Source organism: Hydra vulgaris, chromosome 14 (genome assembly GCF_038396675.1).
Source record: "Hydra vulgaris chromosome 14, alternate assembly HydraT2T_AEP".
Taxonomy (NCBI): Eukaryota; Metazoa; Cnidaria; class Hydrozoa; order Anthoathecata; family Hydridae; genus Hydra; species Hydra vulgaris.
This window is the reverse complement of record NC_088933.1, coordinates 6,108,779-6,119,977: the sequence shown is the minus strand read 5'-3', so window position 1 is coordinate 6,119,977 and position 11,199 is coordinate 6,108,779. Positions and strand designations below refer to the sequence as shown.

The window sequence follows — 11,199 nt, the reverse complement described above, 5'->3', positions numbered from 1 at the left end:
AAATCAAGAAGTTTGGTAATTTTACGTCGTAAAGAATCATGTTTTGTTAGTTGCGTGAATCCTGTTGCCATCAGTCCAAGGCAGGTTCCTCAAGGACGCGGAAGAAAGACCGTAACTTGCTACCGTTGCGGCGAGGATGGACATATCAGTCGAAATTGTAGCGAAGAAATTGACAAGAAGAGGTGTTTTGTGTGTGGAATGGACAATCACCTGGCCCTGCACTGCTATAAAAAGTGTACAAACTCAAAAAACGTGGAAGGGAAGCCACCCGTTTTTGTGCGAGCGGCTTCCCACAAAATTTAAAACCGCCAACTCTCTGCGTATATGTTAATGGAAGAAAAATAAAAGCATTGTTGGATACTGGATGCTCCAAATCCATTTTAAGTCGGGAAATTATAAACGAAAAAAATGTCAAACTCGCAAAAGAAAAGGTTGTTATGATGAATGGAAACTCAATTGAAATAAAACACCAGATTGTTGTTAATCTTTCTATAAATGATACCACCATCGATTTGGAATGCCTGGTGGCAGACATTGTTCCCGAATATCAAATGCTACTTGGTATGGACGCAATACGACTGCTTGGAGGTGTCCGAGTCGGGAGGGACGGCGAAACCATAAACTTCAATGTGGAACAACTAACTATCGGTGCTACTGCTGTTTCTCAAGAAAAAACGAGTGAAGTATCCTCGTCTACTATTCTAAAGCTGATTGATAAAGACTTCGTAGCAGAATTCAAAAATGGCAGTTGGAGCGTGTCTTGGAAATGGCTGATGGAACCACCAACGTTAACTAACAAAATTCCAAACTATCATATCTCTGAGGACGTTAAAAGTGAGTACGCAATGGAAATAAGTGAATGGATAGCACAGGGATGGCTGAAACCATTTGAAGGGAGATGTAATGGCATCATTCCATTGATGGCAGTAACTCAACGAAATAAGTTAAAAATACGTCCGGTGATGGACTACCGGGAGTTGAATCAATTTGTATCCAGTCATACTGCAGATGGCGATGTTTGCAGTACCAAACTTCGCAACTGGAGAAAGTTGGGAGAAAATCTTGAGATAATCGACTTAAAGAAAGCGTACCTGCAAATTCGTGTCGACGAAGCATTATGGAAATATCAAGTTGTGGAATATGAAGGGCAGCGTTACTGTCTAACAAGATTGGGTTTTGGTTTAAATGTGGCGCCCAGAATATTGACTAAAATCTTAAAAAAGGTATTATCCTTAGATAAATTTGTCGAGTCTGGGACGGATTCATTTATTGATGATATCATTGTCAATAATAACATAGTGTCAAGTTGCAGAGTTCAAGAACTCTTGGAAAAATATGGCTTGGATTCTAAGTTGCCAGAAAAACTTGTCGGTAGTCGTGTGCTTGGATTGCGAGTGTACAAACAATGCAACCAAGTCCGTTGGAAACGTGACAACATACCCAAAGTTCCGGAAGGAAAAATGACACGTCGGCAAATCTTTTCTTGGTGCGGACAGCTAACCGGGCATTTTCCAATAGCAAATTGGCTGCGCCCTTCGTGCAGCTATCTAAAAAGAGTTTCGAGTAGTTGTGGATGGGACTCTTTGGTGAACGAACGAGTTGTTAAGTTAGTAAGCAGTTTGAATAAAAGACTTACAAAAGAAGATCCCGTTCATGGGTCATGGAACGTCAAAAACATTTCTGAAGCAACAGTGTGGTGCGATGCAAGCAGTTTAGCTATTGGCATAGTTTTGGAAGTGGCTGGGGAAATAGTAGAAGACTGTTCGTGGCTGAGGAAACAAGATGATACGGCTCACATTAATCTTGCAGAGTTAGAAGCCGTGATAAAAGGAATTAATCTAGCAACAAAATGGGGATTCGAATGTATTAACATAAAGTGTGATTCGGCTACTGTTGTCGGTTGGTTGAGATCCTTAATTATCGGTGACAAACCCGTTCGAGTACACGGTCTTGGAGAACCACTTGTCCGTCGCCGGTTGTCATTAATTGAAGACCTTGTGAAGGAGTGCAATATAAAATTAAAACTTTTCCTGGTAAAGTCAGCAGAAAACAAAGCCGATGCTCTTACGAGAGTACCACAGAACTGGCTGCATGCAAACCATTCTGCAATGACAGCAAACGTTGTACCGCCTGATGTGAAGTCGTTTCATAATCTTCATCACTTTGGAGTCAATCGAACACTTTATTTGATGAAACAAACATATCCGAAGGAGAAAGTTTGCAGAAAAGACGTTGAATCAGTCGTGAAAAGTTGCGAAAGATGTTTATCGGTGGATCCTGCGCCGATTAGATGGGAAGAAGGAAATCTTGAAGTTGGAAAGAGCTGGCATCGTTTGGCTATTGACATAACCCACTACAAATCAGAGATTTACTTGTCTATTATTGACTGTGGAAAAAGGAGCAAGTTTGCAATTTGGAGAAGGCTACAGAACGAGAAAGAAACAACAGTGTGCTTCCATTTAGAAGAAATATTCCGAGAAAGAGGACCTCCGTGGCAAGTTCTACTTGACAACAGCAAGACTTTTCGCTCAAAACTCGTTGGTGAATTATGCGCAGATTGGGGAGTGTCCATCTTGTTTCGTTGCGCTTACAGGCCATCTGGAAATGGAATTGTTGAACGTCATCATCGCACAATCAAGCGCATGGCAGCCAGAAGTGGCAAAGACCCGTTAAAAATGGTATATTGGTATAACATAGCTCCCAGAAAAAATGGCGAGGAAACATCGCTCCCCTACAAAGCTATATTTTCCTACGAGTGGAAACCACACACAATTTCTGCCAAAACTAACGCGGAAGTTCTCCACAACTATACACAAGGACAAGAAGTATTTGTAAAACCACCTGACTCAAAATGCACGAGCGAATGGAACAGAGGAAGAGTCTCAGATGAAGGACGAGGAGTTTCGGTAGAAATCAATGGATTGCCGAGACACATGTCGGACGTCTGTCCTGCTCCCATTGTAGCTGACTTGTCTATCAGAGAATTGGAAGAACCCATCGCGGATAACCTAAATCTCCGAAGATCGACGCGAGTGCGGAGGTTTCCGAGTAAGTATGCGGACTTTGTGATCTAGAGATCAAGGGGTGTTGTAATTAGTGTAAATAACTGTATTATTTATAAACTATTGTTGTATTGCGACAGAAGGAACGTTGTGGGTGTGTCATTTATTACATTGTATATAACGTTTATAATGTTTATTATACCCTCGGGGGTATTTGCAAATGTATATATATTGAGTAAAGATATTTACAAAGTGTGTGAGAAAAAACAAATATAGAATTAATATTACAATTTTACATTTTTTTAAAAATCAGAACTTTTTAAAAAAATGTAAAATCAATATGTAAAGTTTGAATTTAACTGTTTTTGATTTTTATCTTAGAGAAAAGATATTTTGAGTTTTTTAAAAAAGAAGTTGAAATTTTATGAGGATATTTTAAGGTTTAAATTAATTGATTTAAGCAATGCATTTTAAATTTTCTTCACTTCTGGCTCTTGTGGTAACTTGTGGTAAATTATTATACATAAAACAATCACCATGGCAACTATAATAAAAAGTATTGTTAATGTGACAAGCACAACATTATAGCTCAACATATTAGCACAAAATATGATAAGTCAAAGCTATTTTTCTTCTTTTTTTCATCTCTTTTTTACCTTCTATTTTTTATCTCTTGATTCTAATGACCCTGTAAAAACAAAGACTTCTAAAAAGTATTTTCAAGATCTAGCTCAATAGTTAAATGTCCTTATATAGGTGTCTTATCTAGATATCTGCTTATAACATTTTTTAGACATCTTTGTAAAAGATAAACATAAGCAAAATAAAAAAATAAATAATCAAAATAACTAAAAGTAAATTTGGATAACAGTATCCCCCCCTCCCCCCAGTATATTAGATCTAGACTAAAATTCAAACCTACCCTCCTTTTATTCTCCCCTCCTCCCCTCTCCTATTAAGGACTCTAGAGTAAGTGTATTAACAATAACATCTTTCTTTAAAATGCAAGACACGTTACGTGTAATGTTAACTATTTAATAACCGCCGTGTCTTTTATTTTAATAATATTTATTATTATTAATATATTAGCATCATTTAGTTAATTAATAAAAAAATATTCTAAAAAAAAATGTAAATAGATTGCAATAGGAATTAAATACCGAGCGCAGGCTCCCCAAACAAATTTATTACCCACAATATTGTAACTCAATAAGTTAATAAAGTTTAGATCAAATGAATGGGTTTTGACGCATGATATTTTTAAAGTATTTAACGCGTTTTAAAATTAAATAACTTATGCATGATTAATACGTAAGCGTTACATCAGCGTTACACTGTCAGGGAATCAGGGAATCAATGACTTGGATAAGCATATACTAGTTAAATATTACATTATTTACATTTTTGCTTGTGGGTTTATAAAAACTCAAAATATATTTTTGAAAATACCTAATCACTGCAATGCATAAGTCATTTATTACAAAAGAGTATTTTTTAAAAAAATATAAAATAGTAACAACATAATGAAATTTACTGAAATTGAATTTCATAATATTTATTTATATCGCTATATAAATGTGATGATTTTAGCTGTTTTAGTTGTAACCTGTATCTGAATGTTTGAGTTACAGAAACACTTACGTATCTTTAAGGATGTTAAAATAGTTTTAACTCAAAAATAAATATTTACCAGTTTGTAATTTTAAAAATAGGGCAAGTGCATTAAATTTGATGCATTAGCATTTATTTTATAAAGTATTATAAAACATCTTGATAATTGAAATTAATGGTGACTAATTATTTGTCAGCTCCCATTTTTTATTATGTTTTGAAACACCAAAATTGTTGTAGCTTTAATGATGTTAATTAAAGTTACATAAAAGGTATACATATACAAAATATACCCCTAAAAATACAATCTGATGATTTATAAAACATCACATCCTAGTAAACACACGACATCTAAAAAATGTCTTAAAGATCTGTAAAAGATAACAAGGCATCTAAAAGATTTTGTTTAGATGTCTTTGACAAATCGAGTATTCAAATATATTAAGACATCTAAAAGTTTTGTCAAGCATTTTTCAAGGCATTTTTTATAAAAGCAGATTTTAAAAGACATTTAAATGACATTTTATTTAAAATATATGAATTTTTTTGAAGATGTCTAATACTTGTTTTAAACAATTCATTTTTATCTAGACCTTTACAAGACACATTCTAGAAGTTTCTACACATTTAAAAAATGTCTTGTGTTTACTGGGCATGTGCTTCCTGTCATCCTAGAGGAACAGACTAATCTATTATTATGCATCCATATTAATCGTGCTTTTGTTCAACAGTTTGCTATCTCAGCAACATCCTTATCACAGCCTTACAAAAGTGTTTGCCAAAACTCTTTTTAATACCCTTTAAACTTTTTTTTTTTTCTTACTAGGTAATGATATTTGTTGCATGCAGGGTTGCATGGTTTTAACCATTGGTTTAAACCATGGTTTAAATCAATGAAAAAAATGTTAGTTTAAACCAAATTAATGTTTTTTCAAAAAGATTTGAACTTACAACAGGAAACTGAAAGAGGGTTATGTTCACAAATAAAACTTATCTTCAATATAGATGATTTTTTTTTAATCCATAAGTTTTGTTTTTATTTTTTCATAGAATAGAGTCCTCAGTGTTATTATAAAACAGAGCAGTAATAAATTAGTAATAACACTGTTTTCTTCTACAGGCTGTTTCTCCATCAATAGTTTCATAAATAAGAAGTGCTGACTGATTAACTTATTTCATCAGGAAGTTTTCTTAAAGATATATATATATATATATATATATATATATATATATATATATATTATATATATATATATATATTTTATAAATATATATATATATATATATATATATATATATATATATATATATATATACATATATATATATATATATATATATATATATATATATATATATATATATATATATATATATATATATATATATATATATATATATAGAACCCTTAGATGTTGTCCGAAAGTTTTTTCGCTATTTGTCAGTCGATGTAGCAGCACTCCCTTGCGAGTCAGGCTATTTGTCAGTCGATGTAGCAGCACTCCCTTGCAGGTCAGGCTATTTGTCAGTCGATGTAGCAGCACTCCCTTGCGAGTCAGGCTATAAGATAGTCGATGTAGCAACACTCCGCGCATGATTTACAGTAAAAAAAATAAAAATAAAAACATTTTATTAAAAAAAATAAAAATAAAAACATTTTATTAAAAAAAATAAAAATAAAAACATTTTATTAAAAAAAATAAAAATAAAAACATTGTTTATATTGTTAAAAACATTCAAAATGTTATAAAAACATTCAGAATGTTTTTAAAAACATTCTGGTCAATTAAATTTGCGTTTTTGTGGTTTTTTTAAAAAACGATTAATTTGTAATTAAATTAATGGTTTTTACTTTCGTCCAACACGGAAATGTTGGACGAAAGTCAAAAGTAATTAAAAGTGACGTATGTGTTGGCGTAAGAATCACTTTTTTCCTTCCGCTCTTCCTAAAGCCAACAAACTATAGAACTATATATATTTATATATATATATATATATATATATATATATATATATATATATATATGTATATATATATATATATATATATATATATATATTTATATATATATATATATATATGTATAAATATATATATATATATATATATATATATATATATATATATATATATATATATATATATATATATATATATATATATATATATATATATATAATAAGTGATGCATCATAATATATGTCTCAAAAAACTGGGCGCAAATGTGATATGATTTGGTTAAAATATACACGAGTGACTGTTCCGGAAAGAAAGGGGTGTAGAGCAGTTTGTAATGTTTGTAGAAAAGAAATAGAAGGTCAAATTCAAAGGATGCATGAACATATAAAAAAGTGCAAGCAATCGCAACCCCATGAAATTATGGATTCAATTGAAGATCAACAACTTCTTGAAGGTAATTAAATGACAGCATTGTCATTTTAAATCTTATACTTTCCCTTAATTTTAAACAAATATATTTAGAATAATTTAATAAACTGCAATTTCATTTTAAAGGTAACTCACAATCAACATCACAACAACAAATGAAAAGGTTTCAGCCCAATTCAACATCAGCTGATAAATATTTGAAAATTAATAAGTTTTTGACACGAACAAGCCTCAAAGAGAAAGATTTATTTGATCTGCAACTTGGTACATTTATATACAGTACAAACTCTAGCTTCAGAACAGTTGAACACAAAGAATTTAAAAATTTATCAATATGCTTCATCCAGGATACACTATACCAAATAGAACTCAAATTGGAGGAGAAATATTAGATAGGGTTTACACAGAAGAAATTGAAAAATGTAATGTATTGAGTGGGAAAATTGTAGCCATGTCTTTAGATGGCTGGAATAATGTACATAATGAACCTATAGTTTGTATCTCTGTAATTACAGATAAAATTAACATTTTAGTAGAAACAATCAACACTTCTGGTCATTCACATACTGGTGAATATCTTACACAAATAGCAAGAGAAGCAATAGGTTCTGTAAGACGTAAATTTGGATGCACAGTAAAAAGCTTTGTGACTGACAATGCAGCTAATATGAAATCAATGAGACAAGAACTGTCATCTGGAAAAGATATTATCATAACTTATGGGTGTGCTGCTCATATACTGAATCTTTTAGCAAATGATCTTAGCATTGAAAATGTGGGCAAGCATGTTACACAAATAATAAAATATATAAGAAATAATCATCAAGCTGGAGCAATTAATAAATTAAGCAGAGGAACAAAATTGCCACTTCCTACTGAAACTCGCTGGAATTCTGTATGTAATTCACTTGAAAAATATGTCAACAACTGGAGCATCATTTTCACAATGTTTAAAAAAAATAAAGATTTGGATCCCATGATTGGTAAAAAAGTAAGTGATATACAGATAAAGTGAAACGCAGAGGATTTATTAAAAAAATTAAAACCAATTGCAGTAGCTCTAGATAAGTTGCAAAGTGATCAAACAAAAATAAGTGACACTTTTGAAATTTTTAAAGATTTGATGAACAGTTTATCATTTTTATCAAACGAAAAAAAAAAAAAAATTGAATCTAGATACCTTCAGACTGTCAGTGATGCTCATTTACTAGCAAACACACTAGATCCTAGATATTTTGGATCTAATCTTTCTGAAAACGAAAATGAAGCTGCCATAAATTTTGCAGATAAGGAGTTCAAGAATTTGTTACCAATAATATTCAAATTAAAAGCCAAATCTGCTCCATTCGATAAAAGCTATTTGTATAGTGTATCTGTTTTAAAAAATGTATCACCAATAGAATGGTGGAAATCTCTAAAAATTGTATATTGTAACATAGTGGATATTGAAGGTTTATTAAATGCACCACCTTCTAGTGCTGGAATAAAAAGAATTTTTTCAACTTTTAGCATTGTTCATTCTAAGTTAAGAAACCAATTGGGGGTAGAAAAAGCAGCAAGGCTTGTATTTATATATAAAACATTAAATAATGATGTATTGAATAGTTTTGATAAAATATAACAGTAATATCGAATAGTTTTGATAAAATATAACAGTAATATTTTTTCAACTTTTGGCATTGTTCATTCTAAGTTAAGAAACCAATTGGGGGTAGAAAAAGCAGCAAGGCTTGTATTTATATATAAAACATTAAATAATGATGTATTGAATAGTTTTGATAAAATATAACAGTAATAAAGAATATAGTTTACTCAAATAAAATGTGTTGCGCTTTTTTTTAATTTAAAAAGATAACTAAATACAGCATTTTTAAATAAAAACCTAATTTAAACCAAAAAAACCATGGTTTTTTTGTTTTTTTTAAAAAAACCTATGGTTTTTGGTTTTTTTCAAAAAAAAAGGTTTTTTTGCAACCCTGCATCCATATTATTTGTGCTTTTGTTCAACAGTTTGCTATCTCAGCAACATCCTTATCACAGTCTTACGGAAGTGTTTGCCAAAACTCTTTGAAATTTTTTTTTTTTCTTACTAGGTAATGATATTTGTGGTTCAACCTTGTAGTTTTTAGTGTAACCAAAATAGTATATGGTTATTTAAAATGCAAATTTTGTATGTAAATTGCATACAGCATTACACAAAATAAGATATGACATATAGTTTGTTAAATTTTTTTCAACCATTTACATGTTTGTCAAGCCCCAAATTTTTTAATACAATTTATTGGCCCTCTGTCTATCTGATGTTAGTAGCTATAATGTATAATAAAATATTTATAAGTTATTTTATAAGTTATATCACTTTTTTGTTCAGTTTTATATTTATTACTTAACATATTCTCTATAATGTTGAATGTTATTTCAAATTTTTATTACATATTTTTTTTGTTTTCGTTTATTAGGTTTCTTACTCATTCCTATCATTACATTACCATGATCAGAATTTTAGAGCTGACAACATGTATTATTCATCATTTTCTTTTATCAGAAAAAAGTTATGTGGCTCTAATATGCTGATAATATAAATTAGATAAAAAGTCCGATTTAAACTTAATCATTCAGCATCCTATCATTTCAATGAATCCTTCATTTCAACAGCATCCTATCATTTCAATGAATCCCATCATTTCAACTTTCATGCTTAAAAAATGTTACATAAAAACTTTGGAATTCTCTTCCCTCTTCATGTTTTCATGATTCATACGATTTCTATTTTTTGAAGTCCTCCGGTTTTTTGATTTTTAACTCCGAATTTGTTTGAAAAATGAAGCATGATAATCAACTTTAAATTTTTATTATAAAATACACAATGTTTCCAACCTTCCACAAAGCTAAATGCAACAAATTTTTTGGGATATAGTTTGACTTTTTAGGATATAGTTTGTTTTACTGGTTATTTCTACCCTAGCTACTGGCCCTTCCTGATGTGGTTTTCCTTGAATAGCTACATTTTATCTCCAGTGATTACACTGTCAAGCCATTTAAATGTGAATAGCAAAGGCAAGAGTGTAATGCAGGTGTTGGCACTTTGATCTATCTGGCCAGTATTCAGTTTGTGTTATATTGAAATATATTATTCACAAGTACGATTAGGACATCCTATTTCACTTGTTAAGCAGCATGTACTTGAACTCTTGTTAATGACTTAATAAGTTGAGATTAATGCTAAAAATCCAATTGTATTGTTTTGCTTGGTCTGGGTCAATCTTTCAATGTTATGTTGCTTATAAAAAAACATGGAAACCAATGCTTAGGAGTCACAGACACCAACCTATCTGATATCATATATTGCTGTTAATTGACCTATCTGATATCATATATGGCAACTAATTGGCCTGACCAGCCCCCAGAATTAGAAAGAATAAGGTCTGCAATATTAATAACTTTTAAGAAAACCTTATAAGCTATTTATTTGAACATAAGAAAATTGTCTATCTCTAATACTTGATGGCAGTTAGAAAGTTAAGGGTTGACCTTTTGGGTTGACCTCAGACATTTTGGGTAGAAATTGCAAATGGTAATTTTGAGGGTATTCCAACTACAGCTCAAAAACTTTTTCATGGTATACATAAGTTACAATGCATAAATTTTTAATGCATAAATTTTTAATGGTTTGATATGCCATTCACTCTCTATATATACTCAAATAATGAAAAACTTGCAATGTTATTTAAGTAAATTTACATATTAACTTGAATAGTTATATATGATTTATGATATATGATTTTCTTTAAAAAGAGACTTCATTTTATGAAGTTATATATAATAAGTATTGTTTCGTTTGTTTATTAATATTATTTATATAATATAATTACTTGAATTTTTTATTCCAGGGCAAAATCTGATTTAAACGGAGAAACAGATATATTCAAAGCAAAAGTATATTTATTTTTCATAGATATTATCTTAGTATTCCATTTTGATTATATTAAATTCTTATTTGCATTATAATTATGCATTGTTCTTATTTGCATTATAAAAATATATTGTTCTTATTTGCATTATAATTATGTATTGTTCTTATTTGCATTATAATAATGTATTGTTCTTATTTGCATTATAATAATGTATTGTTCTTATTTGCATCATAATTATGTTTTGAAATTGATTAAAACGCAATCAATTACTAAAATATAATAA

The 11,199-nt window shown here is 30.4% G+C and overlaps 1 protein-coding gene across 1 annotated transcript; it reads left to right on the top strand.

Moving 5' to 3' along the window:
- The first annotated feature begins 440 nt into the window (after positions 1–440).
- Positions 441–3,074, top strand: LOC136090862 (uncharacterized). Its single transcript, XM_065817838.1, has one exon. The coding sequence runs from the start codon at positions 441–443 to the stop codon at positions 3,072–3,074; it is 2,634 nt and encodes an 877-aa protein (XP_065673910.1).
- The last annotated feature ends 8,125 nt before the right edge of the window (positions 3,075–11,199 follow it).